Raw genomic sequence first — 22,516 nt, forward strand, 5'->3', positions numbered from 1 at the left:
AGTTGTAAATCAGAAAATGTGAAGGAGTTGATAGACATGACAGCCAATAAAATATTTGTTTTGTTTAAAAGTCAGAAAGTTTTTTTGTATGTATGAATTATATTCTACTTTGAGTAGTTCAAAAGCAGCAGAACTAGAAGAATGCTACTCTTACGTATCAACATATCAACGTTTAAAATTGAAATTTACAACATTTTTTTTAGTTCAATTAAGTCATAAAAGGTCTGAACAGGGGCAATGAGGAACACCAGACTAGACTTGTAGATTCTAATCGGCCACAACTTGTGAGAGATAATTTATCGAGTCTAAAAGTGGAAGAAAAAGGTTTTAACGTTTACACACAAACACTTACTTTCCCAGTGAGACACAGACAGAGACGAGTGCGTATGACGTATTTTAATAAAAATAGTTCTGTCAGAATGTCAACAGACATCCTAAACATGTTTCCAGTACATTTTCATGCTAATAGAAGTAAAACATTTCACATTTTGTCAATCGGCTAAAAACTCAAAACATTAATTGATGATTGAAGTTGTGCACATCGCTGAAATCCAACCTTTCCTGAAGAAGCTGCTGACCTGCAGGTGTGTGTGTTTGTGCATATAACTGTGTTGAGTCCATTTACCAGTGTGTGCACGTCTGTGCATGTCTGTATGCATGTGTGTCTGTGCATGTCTGTATGCGTGCGCATGCGTATTGGAAAATTCCTATAACAGGTTGTGGAGTTGACCTTTTACCTCTGGTGACCTGAACTTTGTTCACACTTTCTCATTAATGAATCATTTATATTAAGTAAATAAGTAATTTTTATTTGTATAGCGCTTTTCCAGACCAGGGTCACACCTCTCTTGCGTGCAATATACACACACCTTTTGTGTCTATCAAGCACTGATGTAGAGCCTAGCAGACAATCCTTACTGTGCCTCAAACCTGAATATTCTAGATAACACAACTGTCTAGTTCTCAGGGAAACAGTGAAATCTGTGGTCTGTGAGGTTATCATTTCAATACTTTGTAAGGCTAGTATTTGAAACAGTATTTCAGTGTCATTAAGCATTTTTTAAATAGTTAGTCATCAATTAACTTGTCTTTTTAAATGTTGTGTATGTTCGAAAATCGTCAATGTGTGCTGGCAGAAAATGAAACCCTCTTCTTCATCATTATCATTTATGGCATTAAATCCAGTATTGTTAAACACTTGAACACGCAGATGTGTGGGTCACCATGGTAACGGCAGAGGTCTGTGATATACTGCAACAATGGGGTTGGGCAGGGCAACAAAATAATAATAATAAAGATGAACAGAATAATAATAATTATTCTTAAATAGTCTCACACTTTATTTGATAATACTAAATCAAAAAGGAAGATTCCTCCTCAGCCGGCGCAAAACACACCAATCACACGCATGCTGGTTCCTGTCGCCACGACAACTACTTGCTGGACACGCCTCCTCAGTGCTACGCCACCTTCATCTGTGGAGAGAGCGCTCTTAGACTTCCCTAGTTCGGTCAGACCCATCAGAGCCAGTACGAACCTCATTTGGGCTAGTGCAAAAAGTTGTCTACTCTGGCGAAGGAGCAGGACCCCGACCGAACCCGAGCCATGAGTTGGACGCACTCTGTGGCCTGACCCAGTGCCAGCATCAGAGGCGGCTGCTTAGGCAGATTCTGAGACTCTGGAAAGTAAAACGGATCAAGGTTTAGATCGTTTAGACATTCACAACATGTTCATCACTTTGAATGAATAGGTGTATTTTTGTATGTTCATAAGCTCCACTAACCTATAGCTTCAGGAAACCTTTTCTAATGTGTGTCTGGGTGTGTGTGCGTGTGTGTTCTCACCCAGGATGGCACTGTTGAGTGCGGAGCAGAGCGACTCTCTCTGTATGGGGTCCAGTTGTTGACCCACCGGGCAGTTCCAGGGGTCCAGATATGCCAGCAGGCTGAAGGCGTCCTACACGGAAACACAGAAGCATTGTAACACTTTTATGTCTGTGTAAGTAAGTAAGTTAAATGTATATTTTAGAGCACAGACCAGAGTCACAAAGCACTTAAACAATCAAAACTCAATAAAATATATGTGTGTGTCATGCTTACCTTCAACATTTTCTCTTGTGTGTTGTTCTTGCCGTACTCGCGACACAACTGATCGTTCAGTGCCTGAAGTTCTCGTCCAAACTGGATCATTCTCTCGGTGGCAGCTTGGTTCCCTCCACAGAGTTGTCTAGTTCTCCTGTATGTGTCTTCTTCTGATGCACATGCAAGCACACATAAACACATAAATGAGTCATCCTGTCTTCACATACATGTATATGTGTGTGTGTGCGTGCCCATCCATTTACCAGAATGTTTGTGTTTAAATAATAATAATAAGTCTGTGTGTTTATCTTTGCGTATTAGGGACATGGGTATTCACATCAATAAAAACATATACAATGGGGCTGCATGGGTAGATTCAAGGTGCATCAGATCTAATTTGCGGGTGAATTTAGGATGCATCAGTTGTAGCTCCTTTGCAGCAGTTAACATCATGGTGGAATTATTAGGCAACCTAAATGCACCATCTCATCCTCAGCAGTGAATCAAGCACCCAGAAGTTATACATAAAAGGATGGAGGGAAACAACCTTATTTAATGCACCAATAAAACACAAGTCAAACTTGTGGCAATAGTTTGGCTTTTCCATCATAGTGGTCAACATGACAAGACTCAGCAATTTACAAACAATGCCTCGAGTCGATCATGTAGTTCGAGGACAATGAACCTGGCGACACACTTGAGAAGACGCACGGCTGGGATAGCTCTGCCCTCCTTCCCCCCTCCCTTCTGATACTACCAAAACACTACAAATCCACATGAGATAAATAATGCAAGATAAGTGTTGGTAGTCAATGGCACTTAAAACACTGTTTCATTCTCTGTAGTTTATCTCTTTTTTTTAAATATAAAAGCAGTTAAATAAAACGTTCAATTCCTATTAAAAATCACAACCAATACCAGTTTAGTAGACAGGAGTATTATAGACATTGCACTTAGGAAAACAGTACCTCTATTTTAGCAGCTTGTTAAAGGACTTGCGCTACTTGCTGCCAATAATATAGTTATTGTAACATTCAGTCTGTAAGACACCATTTGATTTCCGTTCATGTAAGACGGAATTACCATCGTTTATGTTCACCATCAAGTCAACGGACTGAAAGATTGTGCAGCACATAAGTCTGGCAGACATTAGTTTGTGTTGCAGGTCATAACATTTACACTCTTTTTATAACCTTGCTTTAAGAAAAAACAACTATAGGACACACTATAATTAATTTGAGTACATTTAAAAGCTTTTAATGGACTAACTGATTTATGTATTTATATTGTTTGTTTGGCTCCATTCATATGGAACCATTGAGGGAACAGTGTATAAATCCCTTAAACTTTTAAAGCAAGTAAATCAGAACTGTGCTGTTAAGGTAAGAAAACTGACTAGACTTGGACTAATATCTTCTCGTACCCCAAACTAACTGTATCAAATAATCACATACCAAACACAAATTCATCTTTTTAATGAAGTCATATCAGGTGCAAATCATTTTTGAATGAGAGGTTATTTGTATCTTATCAGGGTTTTTAGCACACATTTATCAGATAGGTGGCAGTGTATCGAGATGCGTATTGAATCACCTTCAGTAGTGGAGATGGACATCTTTAGTGTGTACGCATGTACTTTGACTCGTGTCTACCCATGCACATGTGTGTAACTGTGTGCGTGTGCATGCGTGTGCATGCGTGTGTGTACCTGTGACTCCGTTTCCGTTGCTGTTCTCATCCAGTTGTAGAATCTCTTCATGCTTGTAGGTTCCGTTCATGACCCGATTTGTTGATGCATCGACAACTCCATTAGTATAATGTTCTGCATCTATCTCCATCTCACTGTCACTGCACACAGACACACACACACTTCATTCAAATTCTCTGATAAACATGTAACTTTTGGTGGTTAGAAAGTTTAAGACATCCTCCTAAGATGCTTGTGACGATTGTGTGTTCACAATCTTCACTGATCTAAATCTCCTAATCCCAACACCCCTCTGTAGTCCGTGGTCACCCTCGTAGTGATGGTCACCTGGTCTCCTGGTTGCTGTTCGCACTGTGCTGCTGACTCTTGGTAGAGTTGGGGGAGTTGGACTCGGAGTAGTTGACAGAAGACGGGGACGAGGAGCTGGAGGAGGATGTTGAGGATGAGGCGCTGGGATATTTGATGGCGCCGCGGCTCTTTGACTTTTTGGAGGGTGTTACCCCGTTACTGCAGGTGGGACTTTCAGAGCCTGTAGGTCATAGTTCACGAAGGAGAAAGGTTTATTGACAAAAGAGTGAAGAATACATCATTTTAAAGATAGAAATGTGTGTGAGTACCTCCAGGGTGAAGGTGTGCATTGGCAGCACTGTGTCGTGGACTGAGACTGGGCGAGCCCGGGTAACTGGCCTGGGACTTCGGTGAGCGAACTGTCAGGCAGCGGACTTCGCTGTCTGTCCCGTTGACCATCTCCAAAAACTGGCGGCACCTAGAGGCAGACTGGTGTTAGTGCAACGCTTGGCTCCTCGGGTGTGTGAACACTCACTTCAACATGAAGAGCAGGTTTGGGTTGTGTTCGAGCAGGCCTGGGTAGAGCTGCTGGGTCGCCTCGATGGCTTCGCCGACTCTACCAGCCAGAACCAACTTCTGTATTCCTGTCCAAGGGAATCACACAGGGAGAAAAGTAGTGACGCCAACATGCATGGTGGTGAACCGAATATGAGTCCACAAGCCTAAATACGAGTTACACCGATTACCATTTGAATGGAAACAGCGGGTTCGCCATTTATTGGGTTTTAGTTTTCTCTTAAAATTGCTGCTAGTTGCCCTAGTTCCTGTTTGTGTGCACTTACTCTGTCTGTTCTTTATAGACGTCGGATCTTCTTGTATCGTCGTTTCTGTGGCTCTTGCGAAGGCTGTTGCCGTGGCGCAGTACCCATGATGCACCAGGTAGCTGGACACCATGCTGCAACACACAAGTTTAAAAGAAAAAAGTCAGGTGGTGATTTAACTTTCTACTTCCCTTTCTCCTTATATACTATCTAGCTCTTCCTGGGGGACCCTGAGGTGTTCGGTCACCACCCATCGTTCATGACCATTGGTAACCTGTAACCTGATGTAGATCAACCTGTACATAGAAAGCTTTCTCAAACTTTTTGGCTAAGCTCCATTTTCAAAACGAAAGATTGCCAGCATCAGCATAACAGAGGCTGTCCCCATCTGCCTCCACACCCTGGCTGCATCTAGAAATTCTGTCCTAATGGTGAACACCACCGGTGAAAGGGCAACCCTGGCGGAGACAAACCCCTTATTGGAAACAAGTCTGCCTTACAAGCGGCTATGCGGAGCAAGCTTTGACACAACTCGTACGGCGAACGGCCGCCCTCATCAAGGTCTATGACACCCCATACTCCCGGAGCACCACCCACAGGACTCCCAGAAGGATTCTGCTGGGGGAAAAGAGCTGAATAACGGTTATATGACCCAGACGAAAAAAACATTGCTCCACCTAAATCTGAGGCTGAATTACTGACAGACCCGATCTCTCCAATAATATTATTAGAATTTTTTTAATAAAATTAACATGCTTGATGTGATCTTCATTATATGAATGTCGGTGGTTCAATACAATAATTATTGAATTAACCATCTGTGAATGATTTTAAAAAAATGTGTAAAGTACAAATATAAGGGCAGTTTTTATATCAACCAAATCATTTGAATGATGAATTGATATCGACTTAAAACAGGCACAAGTGAATCTATACTAAACACACAACCTTTCCTCATCTTTAGCTGCGTCATGTGGCTTCAACACCTACTTCTGCAGGACGGCCTGCCACTCGCCCAGCCTCTCGCCGATGGGGAAGCGAGTGATCATGCCGTGGATCTTTGCCCGCCACTCGCTCATGTAGTCCTCAATGTCAAAGACAAACGGTTGCTGGCCGAAGTTGGCGTCCACGATCTCTCCTGGAGTTTGAAGCCCGACTGTGGGGTACAAGTTGGGCTGGTGGGGCAAATGAGGTATTTTTAGAGGAGTACTTGTAACAATTAGCAGTTCTAGTAGCTTTTAACTGGAACTCACCGGGAGGTCGGTGAACGCCACACCTGCAAGACAAGAGAACATTGAGATTAGCAGTGTCTTCTCACACACAGACATCCAATCTCCCTCACCTAAGCTGATGCCGTTCTTCGTGTAGAAGCATGTGTTGTTTATGAGGTTGACGCAGCAGCCGATGACGTCACCCGTTGTGAATGTGGGACCGTACGGCTGCCCGGTACCAGAGGAGCAGAAGGAATGACCGTCATCGCCGTGGTAACCGTAAGAGTGCTTGTCCCACCCTGGAACAAACCATCAGATATAGTACGACACATATCACTGACACAGTCTTCTTTATCACTGAAGCCATCATTAGAACCATCTTCATCACATTGTCCAATCTATCTTTGTTCCAGTTTTTTATTGTCAAATTTATTTCATATATACTTTTTCAAAAGTGTATCAAATACTTGTTCTGCCCACTGTATATATACTGTGATTCAATTCTTCTCTGGTGGATGGAATAATTAATCACAGAAGCTCTTGGCAGCAAGGGGCTGATTTTTATTCATATCGAATATTATTATGGTTTGTAAATATTTTTCCTTTGTCATACATTTTCAAATGGTTTCATTTGGATTTGTCAATAAACAACAATTGAGTTCATGATTTCCCTTCCGAGTCAGTTTTTGCAGCTAGAAATGGACAATGGAACAGGCTTGAGGGGTCGAGAAATCATTCTAAAAGTATTCCCAAGTCATATCCACTGCCTTTTCTCTATGTGGGTAAATGGAGAGCTTCTTTTGGCTCTTCCTTTTTTCAACTATGACGGATGATATATAGACCTCATCAGTCCAACCCCAGCTCCATCGCTCCCTCAACTATGAACAATACCCCAGGATGGATTAAACAATATTGATTCAGAATTAAAGTCGAGTAATAGCGCAGGGTTTTTATGTTTTTATGTATGTTTTCTGATGTTTGTGGTGTTGAAAAATGTTGTAGGAAGATTCAACACATTTCTTAGATATGTAAATAACACCTCAGAGGTCACAGTAAGTCATAATTTACATTTCTTGCCGTCATCACCGGATTTTGTATCTCAGGCTTTAGCAAACAAACATTCTTCTGCATATACTGGGTGGCTTAAGTCGCCCACAGAACACAACAAACATAGCAGTGACAAGCCAACATCGCCACCACCTTTCTTTACAGCAGCTATGCAAATCTTCAATTAAATAACACAATATATTGAAAAAATGGATGGGTTCAGTAGATCAGCTGCGTAAATTCTCCTTATGCTGAAGTCAGTGCCTCTGCTAACTCATGCCTCACAAGCCGCTGCCAAAAAGCAGAGTTCGTAAAAGTAGGTCGCTTTGTGTGCGAGTGTAAGTGTACGTGTGTGTGTTTGTGTGTGTGTGTGTGTGTGCCCTAATCCAAGCGATGAGGTGACATGAGTCAGGATGTGACCCAGAGTGGACCTTGTTTAAATATGAGGTGCACTAAAGTTGCAACTGCTGACTTCTCAAATTATCTGCTAAACATTTGAACAATTAAAGAGTGTGTGTGCATGCGTGTGCGTGTGTGTGTGTGTGTGTGTGTGTGTGCATGCCTATTTACTTATGTACATGCGTATTTGTTGTGCGGTATTAGATTAATCTGCTGACAGGGATATTGCCTGTAAAGCTGGGCTGCTGCAACATGCTAATGAAATGGGCAGGCATCCAGAGCAGAATGAGCCACAGAGGTCTATTATGGGATGCAGGACATATAAAAACACTAAATTAAATAATTATCAACATGGAGTTTTAAATCCATGAATAATTATACACACATAAAATAATAAACACAAAGATGTTGGGAACAAACAACAAAAGACATGTGCATGTCTGCACACGTGGACTCTTTCACCAATCTCCAGGTTCCCCATTTCCATGACAACAAAAAAAATATGGTCGACATGTAACTTGATTTGCAGGTCACACATTACTCACCAGGAAGTCTGTTCATGTTGACTCCTTGTGCAGACAAGCCAATACCCATGTACCTGCAAACCATAACCATTAGATTTCAGTTCAACAATGTGACACTGCACATATCTTTATTTCAAGAATATAAACAGAGTCTGCTATTTTTATTAATTTACAGGACTTGAACCAAAGGTCTGAAAATCTGTAATACAGAAAAGACAAGGGACTTCACTGACCCATCTCGACCTTTGCTGACTATCTTGACCTCGAAGTAGTAGATTCCACAAGCGGCCGGTATCGGGTGTGTTGCTCGTACCGACGCTGCATCTTTATGGTTCTTGCCGTGACCTGCGGGAAGAATGTTGAAACATCACATTACACTTCAATCAATGATGTACAACGAAGAGTGATGATATCTGTTCAGAATGTAGCCATTAGCTCTGCTTGTAGCCTTCCACTTCCCCTCCTCCTTTGTCTCTGTGAAACTCTGATATCAAATATTAACCAAGTCAACACGTATTTTGGATGAGGAATAGGGCCAAAAGATTAAAATAAAACATGCTTATAGTTGTAACATGCTGCAGTTTTCCAATCCCCATAGGCAGGTCAACCAAAAATGATACTGTTGCTACTGCTTTTAGTCGGAGGTCTTGGGAGGAAGTAAGTAAGTAAGTAAGTAAGTAATATTTATTTATATAGCGCTTTTCGAGACCAGGGTCACAAAGCGCTTAGACAATCAAAACAATACTCAAAAAAGTACATACTTTAAAGATCAAGATAATACTGAGAACAACACAGGAGTTCGAGAAATTCAAGGAAAAGCCTGAACAAATAGAAACGTCTTAAGGTGTTTCTTAAAGGAGTCAGTAGACTCCATCAAGCGCAAAGAGAGAGGAAGATCGTTCCAAAGCTTAGGAGAAACAGCCTGAAAAGATTTCTCTCCTCTGGTCCTTAGCCGTGTGCGTGGAACCATAAGTAGATTCTGATCCACAGACCTCAGAGCCCGAGCTGGGGTGTAAGGCTGGATCAGATCAGTGATGTAAGGAGGAGCCTGACCATGAATAGCTCTGAAAGTATCAATCATATGCTGGGGAACAGAAGCCTAGGTTAGTGGGCTTAACTGCTACTGTGGACAAATAGGACTGCATAATACTCATTCTATATTCTGACGTATGCTGGTGCTCTCCAGCGCTACTGTGTTTTTGGGTGTTTTTTTGCACCGTTTTCTCACACACATTAACACTACCTACACCATTTGTTTTTTGTTGTGTGTGTTATTTAGAGCATTTGGCCGATAAAGGTGTCTTGAGGGTCACAACAGAGACTCTGAAGTGGTAAGGATTTCACAAGAGAGTCACAAGGGATCCGAGACAAAAGACTGATGATGCAAGTCCTGTGTTTTCTTTCAAATCAGCGCTTTTCTTTAGAAACATGACACTGAAAAGAAACAATGAATGAGATAACAAACGTTGGTCACTCGCTCTGACTGACCAGCACAATGGTGCGGAGTTGGTCTTAGTGTTGAGGAAAGTTATAAGTTCCCTCTGGGAACTGCATTAAAAAACAAAAGGTTGTTATTTTATTGTTCCCGTGTTTGTTGAAGGTACAAACAAGCTGATCACATCCAGCAATAAGATGGTTCCATGATTAAATATACCCACAATTAGGATTTCAAAAGCTATCTCTCCACAATCCAGACTCCCAAAAATGATTTCAAAAGCCATCTCTCCACAATCCAGACTCCCAAAAATGATTTCATTACCATCACATGATCTTTATAAACACACTTATCAAGTGCCGTACATAAAACTGAAGTTCAAACAAGAATGAAAGCACTCCAACAGTCACATGACTTTTTTTTTTTTTTAGATAGTAAGTAAGTAGGTAAGTAAGTAATTTTTATTTATATAGCACTTTTCCAGACCAGGGTCACAAAGCGCTTAAACAATCAAAACAATACTCAATAAAGTATATACTTTAAAGGTCAAGATAAAACTGTTAAAACAACAGGAGTTCCAGAAAATCAAGGAAAAGCCTGAACAAATAGAAACATCTTAAGATGTTTCTTAAAGGAGTCAGTAGACTCCATCAAGCGCAAAGAGAGAGGAAGATCGTTCCAAAGCTTAGGAGCAACAGCCTTAAAAGATTTCTCTCCTCTGGTCCTGAGACGTGTGCGTGGAACCATCAGTAGATTCTGATCCACAGACCTCAGAGCCTGACCTGGGGTGTAGATTTAATATAATAGTTATAATATATAGTATAATAGTTGCTTTTGTTTGTAGCCATAAGCATATTTCTCTTAACCTGCAAAGCCTTACATGGTCTAGCACCAAAATACATCACAGATCTAATCTAAACTTATCAGCCTTCTAGGATGCTACGATCCTTAAACTTGGATCTATTAGTTATACCACAAATCTCTAGATGTTGATTTGGAGCCAGGACCTTCAGTTTTCAAGCCCCTCTGCTTTGGAACCAACTAGCATCTTTAGTCTCTCTCAGAGCTCCAGGATTCCACCTCCGAAGCTGCTTCTGGGTCCAGGATCTCCACCATTTCAACGGATCCAGATTTCTGTCCATGACCCTCCATGGACTCTGTTGCCCTGCTCTGTACTCTCCTCTTTTCTCTCAACGTATCCTTCCTCACTCTTTTCTCCATCCATCCGTCTACGCCCCCCATCCACCGTCCCAGCCGATCCCAGGAGGAGGCAGTAAACGCCAAGTCTGGTTCTACTCAATGTTTTCCCTCTCCACTGATTCTGTTATTCACTCATTGTTGATTTCCAGGGTTCTGTTTTTCTTTTCTTCAATATGGTCTTACCTAAACTGTCTTGTCTTGAGAAAAACATTATGATACAACACTTGAAATACATTTTAATTGATCATTGGACTATACACAGTTAAAATATATACTTTAAAAGGCCAAGACACATAAGACAAACACAGGAGTCCAAGAATATCAAGGAAAAAGCCTTCACAAATAAGAATGTCTTAAGATGTTTCTTAAAGGAGTCAGTAGACTCCATCAAGCGCAAAGAGAGAGGAAGATCGTTCCAAAGCTTAGGAGCAACAGCCTGGAAGGATTTCTCTCCTCTAAGATAAAAATATCATTGTACACCTCCCTATAATCATGAAGCTTTCAGACGAGTTGTGCAGTGAAAGTTGATGAATCATCTGGACAAACTCTTGACATTGTTGCAAATTATGTTGTAGACATTTTGTGGTTTGTGTGGTAGTTCATGATGAACATTGTTAATGAATTAATTGTTAAGGTAAATTAGTCACCTTCCTCCATTTTCAGTCATCTATTGAACTGTGTTATATATATTCTCCGGTGATCTCGTTTGAAAGAGTGTTTTTGTACACTATTGTGGTTCCAGCAACATTCATCAGCTTCTATTTTTAGAATCTTTTGTGAAAACCAGTCCCCGACAGACCAACAGGTCTTTTTACAAGTGCACATACGGATCCTGCTACAGGTTCTCGTCATGTCAGGGATTTCTTTTCGAGAAAGCCTTTTTAAATAACTTTTGGTGGGAGAACTGGACAAGTTGTCATCTAAAAAAAACATTTACCATTCATCAATAAATATTATTATAATAAATCTACCATTAAAAGTAAAAGTGACATGTTTAAAAAACAGGTTTAAAGCAATAAAGAAATGTTTATAATGGTGAAAATGATACATATTGAGTATTAAATGGGTCAATATAAGCATGGGAAAAACAATATTTAAAGCCAGAATGTAGTTTTTAAATATTCCATTGTATTTTTCTTATTCTTATCTCTTTATACGATTGAAATTAAAACCGTTTTGATTTTATTTGTAGATTAAGTCCATGCGCCTGTCCTTCGCCACACAAACCTCCGTTACTTTGTTGTAAAAGTCCACCTCCTTCCTTTAGTTTTAAAAGTCTCTCCGCCTCAATGGAGATGTGATATAATTTTTTGGAGGATCATTAGAGTGTGCCTCCAACTTTGCCTTTTCACTGTGGTTGTATCTACGATCAGCGAAACTAAAAAAGACCCTAACAAACATTAAACTTTAACGGTTAAAGACATCAGCCAGACTGTGGAAAACCAAGACAAATAAACCATATCTTTGTATCTGTGAGCATAATAGTGGCGTCATTTAGAGATATGGCAACTGGCACGTCACTTGCATGTATCAACTCAGTTTGTGATGGATTGCGCATTGAGAGGTGAGGCACTGCCTCATGGCAGCTCAGATCAATGAAAGAACAAGACTAAAGGGTTTAACACGTTCACATCCTGACATCGGTTCGTAAATTTGAATTGAGATGTGCTGCTGCCATGTCTCTGTGCAGGCTTTTTTGCAGGAGTTTTTTTTTTTGTTAATGTTCAATTAACATTTAAGACTTAAGCTATATATAAGGAATATCTATTTAAGGCTTTAAGTTATACGTTTGTTTAAAACTATAATTAAAGTAACTAAATTAACCCGTTTATTTCAATGGATGCTTAATTTGCCTTTACCTTAAAAATATCTGCCTCCGCTGCTGATAATTCTTTTCACTTCGAGTTATTTTTCTTTTGTTCTTCAAAACCTCCATTTGTGTTTACAGTTAAAAAGTTCAGAAGAGGATCATAGACACTTGCCGGCTAATTTGATCAATTCTGAAGCTGAAATGAATTCAGGAGTCCAGGAGGATCAAGGTCGCGTTACAGCTATGACTGCATCTCCAGTGTCATCAAGTCACATGACCACATAAACATATATAGCAAGCAAATGATTGACACACCATCGTTATTTATATGTAACTTTAATGACCAAACCAAAGTGGAAATAACAAAAATATGTACAACACAAGATGATTGTTTGACGCTAAAGGCATTTATTTTAAGATTTTTGATTCTGTGGCAAAAGTCAGGTCTGAACTATGAGTGGCAATGCAAACATTTGCTGTTCTTTATTTGCAGTTGAATATTAGAATGTGACGACATAAAGTGACAGTGAAGTGAATTTTACAGTCACGCCCTGAAACTCAATCAGCACTTACTCTCATACAATGATACAATGAGTCCAGAGCCATCACTCTGCAATGTAAGACAGTGAGCTATAGAGCCAGGAGTGCTTAACAATGATGCTCAGTAACAATTTTAAAAAGTTTACGATGTTCCCTACAAGTGTCACACAGAATTCCACTACAGAAGTCAACTTGTTCATGATTATATCCACCGCAACTAATACCATGTAACCATGAGTGAACTCGCACCACATTAGCCACCATGAGCTCCAAGAAATGTTACCACTTAACACCAACCAAAAGATCAGTGAAATCTACAACATTAGGATTACAGTAAACTTAAGGCGTAAACCAGCCAATGTCAGAGTAAACCATTTGGCCGTGAGGTCAACAGCAGCGTTTCTAAATGTGAAATAAACGTATAATGTTTAAATTATAGCTAAATTTATTGCTGCATAATTAAACATTAAATCAGGAGTGGAGGACAGACAAAACTAATATTAACAGCCTGAGCTCAGACAGGGAAACCAGATCCCTTGCAGGCCTTGTGAAAACACAAAAACTGTCTGTGGTTATGCGTGATGTTAATGGGTGAAGTCGCCAGCTCCATCTCATTGACTACCATAGTAAAACCGAGTGAAAATACAGAGAAAAAAGATAATTCAATGTTTTATAATTGTGATTACATTGAACAGATGCAGTATGGCTGAAATACAACAACTATTTTAATTGTTGACTAGTTAGTCAGCTATTTTAAAATATGTATTCTTCAATCTGAACTTTCATGACCAAACTAAAATGACAAACTATTACTCCCACGGTACAAACAATTTTCTAAACACAGGATAATGGTTACTTCAATGAAAAATGCTCCTTTATTAAATGTTTCTGGAAAAAGATTTACAGCTGCAGTTTTGTTATTTACGTACAACAGTCTGCAACAAGGGGAATTCTCAACAGGCTCTCCTTTTTGTACTGCATCCATTTAATTGAAAATACGCATGTCAGGCAGGACGTTAAAGCTCTCTTTTAAAGCCAAAACACACTTGTGAAATGTTCATGTAAGTCACTATATTGTTTGAGATGTCCTATCCTAGTATGCTTCTACAGTATTAGTGAGACTCTTTCAGTCTGACGTGTGTTCTCCTTGCATGCAAGTGTATCAAAGTCTGCTTTGGTTCATCCTTTTATCCAACATGTCCAAGACGAGATGCTCCCTTACTTTCAACATTTGGAATTTGCATCACTATATTTGGGACAGAGATAGATAGATAGATAAAATGTATTAATAGTAATAAAGTTAGGTGTCTCACTCTATACGTCTGGCGACAATAGTCGTCAATTTAATTTTGTCAACCCATAAGTTATTTTTATCTACTAATGGATGCAGCCCTAGTTATGTGAATGAATGTGTATTCTTTTTTAGAACATCTTGAGGAGGTTCCTGGTCTGTTCATGTTGTTAAGGTCCGCTGAAAATCACTTACGAGGGATTTTGTCGTATTTGAGTGGTATTTGAGCAGTAAATAATCCCGAACATCCGTTTCAATACGAGTACAGAATAGCAATGTCTTGAGAATGACTTCCGCTGAGCATCGAGATCAAGCTAAAGGCAGAGAGGCAGGTCTTAAAACAAGCAAAAAATTGTGTTTTTTATATAACTCAAGATTGAGGATAAATTAAATTAAAATCCTGTCATTCATTTTGACCAGGTTTCCAGTTCCTTGGTAACTAACACATCCCTAAAAGTTTCTAGGAACAACCTCCGCATTTCAAAGTAGGAATCGTGCACTTATGGTTGCAACAAAAAGTTCAAATTTGGTTCGAGAAAAGGTTGTGACTTTCTCCAGGCTGTTTGGCATTTTGTAAGCGAGATGATTTGTGGAGTTTGTGTTGTAGTGTAAATAAGTGAGTAAGTAATTATTTGTAAAGCTCCTTCCTCAGACCAGGGTCACAAAGTGCTTGAACAATCAAATCTGATACATAGTAAAAAATACAAACATTAAAAGGCCTTGGATGATATAGAGACAAAGACAGCAACCCCAAAAATTAAGAGAAAGCCTGCACATATAAAAAGGTCTTAAGATGTTTCTTGAAAGAGTCAGTAGACTCCACCAAACACAGAGGGAGAAGAAGATCGTTCCAAAGCTTAGGAGCAACAGCCTGGAAGTATTTCTTTCCTCTGGTCCTGAACCGTGTGAGAGGAACCATCAGTAGATTCTGATCCACAGACCTCAGAGCCCGAGCTGGGGTGTAAGGCTGGATCAGATCACTGATGTAAGGAGGAGCCTGACCATGAATAGCTCTGAAAGTAAGAACAAGAATTTAAAAATGGATCCGGAAAGAAACTGGCAGCCAGTGAAGAGATTTAAGGATCGGAGAAGAGTTTTTCTACTAGAGCGGCTCAGAATTTTGTATCAACTGCAGGCGAGACAGCTCCCTCTTGTTTAGACACTAAAATAAACTGTTAGAATAGTCTTAACGAGAAGACACAAACTCATGGATTATAAGCTCTAAATTGTGTTGTGACACCATTTTCCTTAAATTTAAAGATTTTCTCAGTTGATGAAACCAGTTTGTCAGTTTTTTGCAGTGTTACTAGAGACATGTCTTTGTCAAATACAACACCCAGGTTTCTCAGGCTCAGTTTGAAAGACTGGCCTAACTCACCCAAGTAATGACGGAAATGTCTTTCTTTTGGCAATTAGGCCTTAAATTCACACGTTTTTTCACAATGAATGGCTTCAAAACATCACTTTGTGATGAAGCCACCATAAGTGAAAAAATGTTTTGCGTGTTTATTCAAAGTCTTTAAACATTGCCATAAAACATATCGCGGCCGACCAGAGTGTGTAAACTTATTGGCACAACTGTATGTTGAGGTAGCTGCAGATGCTTTATTTGGGAGTCCTACAGTATAGGTTATGTGTATTGATAAATGGCTTACAAGTTTCAGTACAGTGTATGAAGTTACTGCTGTTTTTTGCGATCAAACAACATTAGGCAAGTACAACTGGGACTGCTACTTATCTGTTGCACAGAAGCTGGTAATTTATAAGGAGTTGGACAGATAAATAGAGATAGAGATAGATAGAGTCTCTCTGGAGATTCATTATTAAGATCCAATGATGTGGGGAACAAAGAAGAAAAATATTAAAACGTATGATAATAATAATGGTAGATCACACTTGACTTACACCGACACTGTCTGACACTGTGGTGTGCAGTACAGGAGCACCTCAGGGGACAGTACTGGCCCCTCTCCTCTTCACCATCTATACTTCAGACTTCTGCTACAACTCTGAGCTGAGTCTGGTCCAGAAGTATGCTGACGACACTGCCATTGTTGAATGCATCAGGGACAACAGCGAAGACGAGTATAGGAGTCTGATACGTGACTTTGTGGACTGGAGTGAGAGGAACCACTTGCAGCTGAACACCTCAAAGACCAAGGAGCTGGTCTTGGATTTTGGGAGGTCCGGGACAAAGCCACGTCCAGTGTCCATCAGATGTGACGAGGTGGAGATAGTTGACAATTATAAGTACCTCGGTTTGTGGCTGGACAGTAAACTGGACTGGTCCTGCAACACAGACCATGTATATAAGAAAGTTCAGAGTAGACTGTACTTTCTGAGGAGGCTCCGATCATTTAATCCATATCATTCATCTGCAGGAAGCTCCTCTGCATGTTCTACCAGTCTGTAGTGGCCAGTGTTCTGTTCTATGCTTTGGCGTGTTGGGGTGGGAATGTGTCCAAGAGGAGTGTCAACAGGTTGGACAGGTTGATCAGAAGGGCTAGTTCTGTGGTTGGAATGAAACTGGACTCACTGGTGAGAGTTGCTGAGAGGAGATCACTGAACGAACTACTGTCCATCACAGAAGATGACATTCTTCCTCTGAACACTGTCATCAGTGAGCAGAGAAGCAGATGGAGCATGAATGCTCCTTCCAAGATGCAACACTAATAGACTCAAGGACTCATTCATTCCTCGTGCTATTAGATTGTACAATTCTGAGTTTGGGGGCAGGAGTGGAGCGAAAGTATCATGATGTTCTATTCTATGTTACTCTTTGTATCCTTTGTCTTTGCCAAGAATTTTTTCAAGATGGGGGTAGATTTGGCCTAAAACCTGTCTTTGTCTTTGTTATTTTTCATTGATATACATTCTTTATCTTTACTTGGATTGTATCATCTTATTCTTTCTATTTGTTCTTGATCTTATTTTTATGAATAATTGCTGTATTGCTGTGTCTAATTGGAAGAACTTTTTTTTTTTATTACAATCAATAAAGTTCTACCTAACCTAACCTAACCTAACCTGACTTGACTTACAGGGTGTGAATGTTTCAAACAATGGATGGATTATTCATTATTCATGGTTTGTTAAGAATGCACAGATATCTTATCTTCCAAAGATACTTTTATTTTATAAGCATACATTTCTTTGACAGCATATTCTGAATCTTACTGGTGTTCCGCCCCTTTAGTGACACAATCACTGTTCATCCACTTAAATGTAAAACATGTTAAATTAAAGCGTCAAATCAAAACAGAAAAATAAAGTAAAATAAGTATATAAGAGAATGTTATGCAGCTTTGTGGTTATTGAAAATTCAAAATGTGGACCTCTCTGGACGGTTATAATCAAAGGATTAAATCAGAGAAAAAAGCATTATAAAAATCGCTAGACTCCTCTCTACAGTAGCCTTTCTCTTCTTTTAATGTCCACCAAAATAGACGGTTGGATGTTTAAGAATCTCTGTGCTTTAGGAACCGTTTGGCAGGGGGGATGTCATTGTGGGTGAACTGTAAATAAATGCATGGTTTAAATCATGGCAGAAATAGATCGAATCAATAGGACAGCCAAACTCATTCAAAGTTACTTTAAAGAAAACATCCACTTTAAAAATGTGCAGCAAAAAGTATCTAGCATTCCAGCAGTCTCTTGTTGACAACCATTGGTGTTTGAGTTGATTAGTTGTTAATCCTCATCCCTGCTGCTAGAGATGCAAACCAATCTGGTGAGTGTTGAAGGTCACAGGCCGATGAGGCCAACAGAACCACAACCACTGCAGAGAGCAAGTGAAGCAATCCTCGGTCCCTCGCCGTAGTCCGGTGCCTTGAAGCAGACAACACTAACCAACTGAGAGAACTATATTGTTGTCTTGACTATGTCATATTTTAATTTTATTTGGGGAAAGGCCCAACTCAAGATCTGACTTACATGGATGACTATATTATTGATTTTCACATAGTCACTGTTGTTGTTGTCAAAAAAAAGCTTCAGTCTGGTGATTCCATTTTTCAAGATGGGGGTAGATTTGGCCTAAAACTGTGCGGAGGCCTTCTTGTTGACAGCAGCTGTTGAAGCTGAATGTGAGTTGTTGTGTGTCAGGATCGAACAGATCTGACCAGAGCAGAACTGTTTTTCTTCGGAGAAAATGGCGAGTAAAGTCCACGACAATGAGGATTAAATAAAAATAAAACCCTGACCAACTTGTTCAGTGTCCCATTCGAGCCGCTTTCGTCAAATGAAAACTGGATTATGTTAACAAGTTTGACTCGCATCCATCTTGTGGACAGTTTTTTTCAGCACAATAACAAGTCACAAGGACGAGCTACCGAGGCTTTAGCTAGCAACCAAGAGCTAAGTATTATACGAGCTGTTTTTAACTGTTGATATATTTCAAACTGTTAGCCAACAAAACCAAACACAAACCTGACACACAGCAGTTAGCAAAACTGTCACATTAATATTACAGCGCAAAACGACGAATTAACAATAAGAAGAGTGTAATGGAGTTTATTTTGGGTGTAAAACACGTCATTTTGACGAGGAAAATAATAAATAAAAAAGGATTAACGGGGAGGCAAAATGTAGCTCGATGATAACAATCGCATAACATGTTCCAGATCGAGCGAATTCAGAAAGGGTGGCAAATAATGTCAGCCTGCTCTGCCAAGAGACACATCAGCAAGCAAGGTTACAGGACAGTAAGGCAGCTCAAACTAGATCCACTAGTACTACACACAAGACACACAATACACACATAATGCGACCGCTCTTTTCTAAAATCATGTCAAGTCTGCATCACCACTTGGCCTCTGCTCACTGACCTTTGTAGTGGACCCGTAGATTGTTTTGGGAAAGGCCGATGTAGCTGTACTTATCCTTGGGGCTCCAGGATCGGGGCAAAGGGGTCTCTTCCTCGTTCACAGCCGGGTACAGTCGCTTCAGCCTCTCGTTCAGCTCGTGCTCCTGGAAGTTAAAAGCGTGATCCCCGATCGGCACGATACCCACTCCAATATCTGCCATGTCTCCAGTGTTTTGAGGGCCCCCTGTTTTCCAAACAGTGTTTTGAGTCCTGGTGTTGGGTTCTCTCCAAGCACAGCCACCGTGTCACCGCTCTGGAGCAGCGAGCTGGAAGTGAGTGTGAAAATAGCAGCGCTGTGACACAACCGGATAAGGCTGGATTGCGATTGTTCTTTCCAGCCAACTTGGCATTATTTACCGTAATATTTTATCTTGTTATTATTCCTTTTCTTTATCTTCGACTGTCCTCGAACACCTTTGATTCTTCTTAACCATCTTTGATTCTCCTACAACAAATTTGATACCAGTTCATCGCCTTTAATGCATCACCGAACAATGCATTTTGGGTGTTGTAGTCTCTTTGTAATCACGATACATGGCTTTTGATCAGTAGAGGACTACAATATGTCAAGGGTAAATGGCCTAAGTGGGCGTCGTTTTCGTGAGAGTTTTTCTGGACGATTTTATTTTTTTTAAATGTGGTTATAAACGTCCACTTTTATACAGTATATAATAAATCGGAGTAAACCCAGTAAGGCATATTTAAGTGATCGACATTTTTTGATTTTATAAACACATGAGTAAAGGACTACAGTGTTAAAAACATTTTCTTTCATTAATATCTATTATTTCAAATTATTTTTGTATTATTATAGAATTATTTTGTTACAATGTATAATAATACAGAATAAGTTAATAAAGTTGTTTTGTGCCTTCAGGATGATAAAAGATTACAGTTATCTGCAATTATTATTTGATACAGAAACCAAACAAATATATATATCATAAACAGGTGTGTTTGTTTATTATCACGAGATAGCCTTTTTAAATAATAATTCTGGACAGGCGCTTCTGGGTCTGCTATGTAGAGTCACGTGATTGCAGTTGTTACCAGGGTAACGTGAACAGCATAAATAATGTGGAAATGCACAAACGAGTACAGATCAAATATTCATCATTGCCTTTAATTTAAATGACATTATTGTGTTTTTCAGATGAAGATGCCGTCAATAAAGAATTTTTAATTCTACCATTAGCGTCGTCAAGCATGCAGGAGAGCGATGACTCTATTTCAAGGTGAGTGAGTTTGGTTGTTTTCACCTTTAATAAGAAAGAATGTGACCTTATAAAAGATAAATTAAAGTCTCATATAGTATTTAAATTGTACAATTATTTTTATTTTTACTTACATACAACTGGAAACTAAAAATTTATAAAAGGTTGTCTCATTTTACATTATAATAACTTGGATTATAAATACAAGGAGAAAGCCAACTTATTTTGCTCAGAATTAAGCTTAAAGTTTATTTTTTGATGAATGAATATTGCAATTGTTCGACATTGTCTTACAGTCCTCTCAAGTCATCAAAGACCGCAGAGAAATAGAAAATTAATTTTTAGCTCAAGCAGAACTTTCAACAGGTTTTTTTTTTGAAAAGGACTTGTTCTTAGAGATACTTTTATACTACTGTTTTTGTAGGCCAAAGTAGGTAAGTAAGTAACTAATATTTGTAGAGCACTCTTCTAGACAAGGGTCACAAAGCACTTAAAAAATCAAAACAATAAAGTGCACATTTTCAATTATTTTCCAGCGATAGCGTGACTGTCTGAAATGAACATCTTTAATGATTTAATAAATGTTTGAATATTTGAAAATAAACTGTCTAGTATACTTTTATCAACTTAACATTATTCCAAGTTAGTCCAAAGAAGTTGAAGTGACTTGGTCAGGCCAAAAAAGGTGCAGTTGTTGTAATCATCTTTTTTATAGATATTATTTTCTTATAACTTCAAGAAATCTTTGCGTTCAGGTCCAATTGAGAAGAAATCACAATAATCCCAGTCCAGTTTCAAGTACATTTCAACATTTTTCTTTTTATATCTGAACAGATATTTATTTAGTAATCAATGTAAGTCGCATGGATGTTTGTATTGCATGGTACAGTTACTAGTAAATTATTTTTTAGTGAAACACGTTTTAGCCAATCGGCCACAGGTATCCGGGATGCATTCCATTGGGCTAAAAGTCATGTGCTTAGTCAAACCAGGAAGTGAGAGAACGGTGTCAAGTTGGAAATCTGACTTATTGGGCTGTTGACCAAGAGAAGTATAAAATGTATAAAGATACAACGCTCGCTCAACCGTGCTTTTTATTGTTCATATATTGTACTACAACAACAATTGCAGGCACGTTCCAATCGTCTCATGCTTTCTGGCAGCTTTTGGCTTTTTTACTTGACTTTAGATTTAGTCATTCAAAGACTATTAACCTGGAATAAGAAAAAAATATAATAATAATGATAATAGTAAAAAAAATTTATTATAAAATAAATACGATCCGAAAAATAAATTACCCAAAAACCATGTTTTTTGTTTCTTCAAGTGAATGCAATATGCTTCCGTAACTTATAACTGAAATTCAAATTACAGTATTCACAGTATTCAAAATTATTCTATTTAAATTAGCTGTTATTTCTCTCTGTCAAGAGTAAAAAGTGATGATTAAGATATTGTTCTAACAGTCTAATCCATTACTGTGCTATTGCGTATTGATTGTGTTGAACTAAAGCCATGCTTAACCCAAAGAAAGTTGGACAAAGCTATAATAATTTATATGAACATGTTGGACACTCTTTGGTCCTTTATCACTTTATGTAGATTCAAGTTTCAAGATTCAAAGCGTTTATTGTCATATGTACTGCGTACCATGAAATTCTTTCTTTGTTCCCCCAACAAAAGTGCACAGTATAAATAAATATACATTTCAAAGAACTAAAATCTAAAAATAACAGTGTAAAAACAAGTAAAATTAGTCGGCATAAGGTAGATGGTTGATTAGCTGTTGAGAAGTCTGATGGCGGTTGGAAAGAAAGAGTTATTCAGTCTCGTTGTTCTACACTTCAGACTCCTGTACCTGCGGACTGAGGGCAGAAGTGTGAACAGTCCGTGCTGTGGGTCGGTGTGATCCTTGAGGGTGGAGGCAGCTCTACTGTGGACCCAGCGGTGGTATATGCTCTGCAGGGAGGGCAGAGAAGTTCTGGTAATCCTCTCAGCTGTCTTCACCACTCTCTGCAGGCGTTTGCGGTCCGTCACAGTAGTGCTGCCATCCCACACGGTGATGCAGCTGGTCAAGATGCTT

At 39.3% G+C, this 22,516-nt stretch overlaps 1 protein-coding gene across 2 annotated transcripts; it reads right to left on the reverse strand.

Moving 5' to 3' along the window:
- Positions 1-381: 381 nt before the first annotated feature.
- ranbp10 (RAN binding protein 10) lies at positions 382-19,625 on the reverse strand. 2 transcript variants are annotated; one of them, XM_087797285.1, is made up of 15 exons: positions 19,182-19,625; positions 8,313-8,424; positions 8,101-8,153; positions 6,241-6,408; positions 6,152-6,174; positions 5,889-6,073; positions 4,920-5,032; positions 4,613-4,721; positions 4,407-4,555; positions 4,117-4,318; positions 3,790-3,929; positions 2,100-2,248; positions 1,845-1,956; positions 1,538-1,678; positions 382-1,475 (listed from the first exon to the last, which is right to left on the reverse strand). In XM_087797285.1, the coding sequence occupies exons 1-14, from the start codon at positions 19,378-19,380 to the stop codon at positions 1,548-1,550; spliced, it is 1,845 nt and encodes a 614-aa protein (XP_087653411.1). In that variant the 5' UTR covers positions 19,381-19,625; the 3' UTR covers positions 382-1,475; positions 1,538-1,547. The 2 variants fall into 2 exon arrangements, with proteins under 2 accessions (XP_087653411.1, XP_087653410.1); XM_087797284.1 differs by having other exon boundaries at positions 2,100-2,251; positions 19,182-19,624.
- Positions 19,626-22,516: the final 2,891 nt, after the last annotated feature.

The sequence above is a fragment of the Callionymus lyra genome, chromosome 8 (genome assembly GCF_982586985.1).
Source record: "Callionymus lyra chromosome 8, fCalLyr1.hap1.1, whole genome shotgun sequence".
NCBI lineage: Eukaryota > Metazoa > Chordata > Actinopteri > Syngnathiformes > Callionymidae > Callionymus > Callionymus lyra.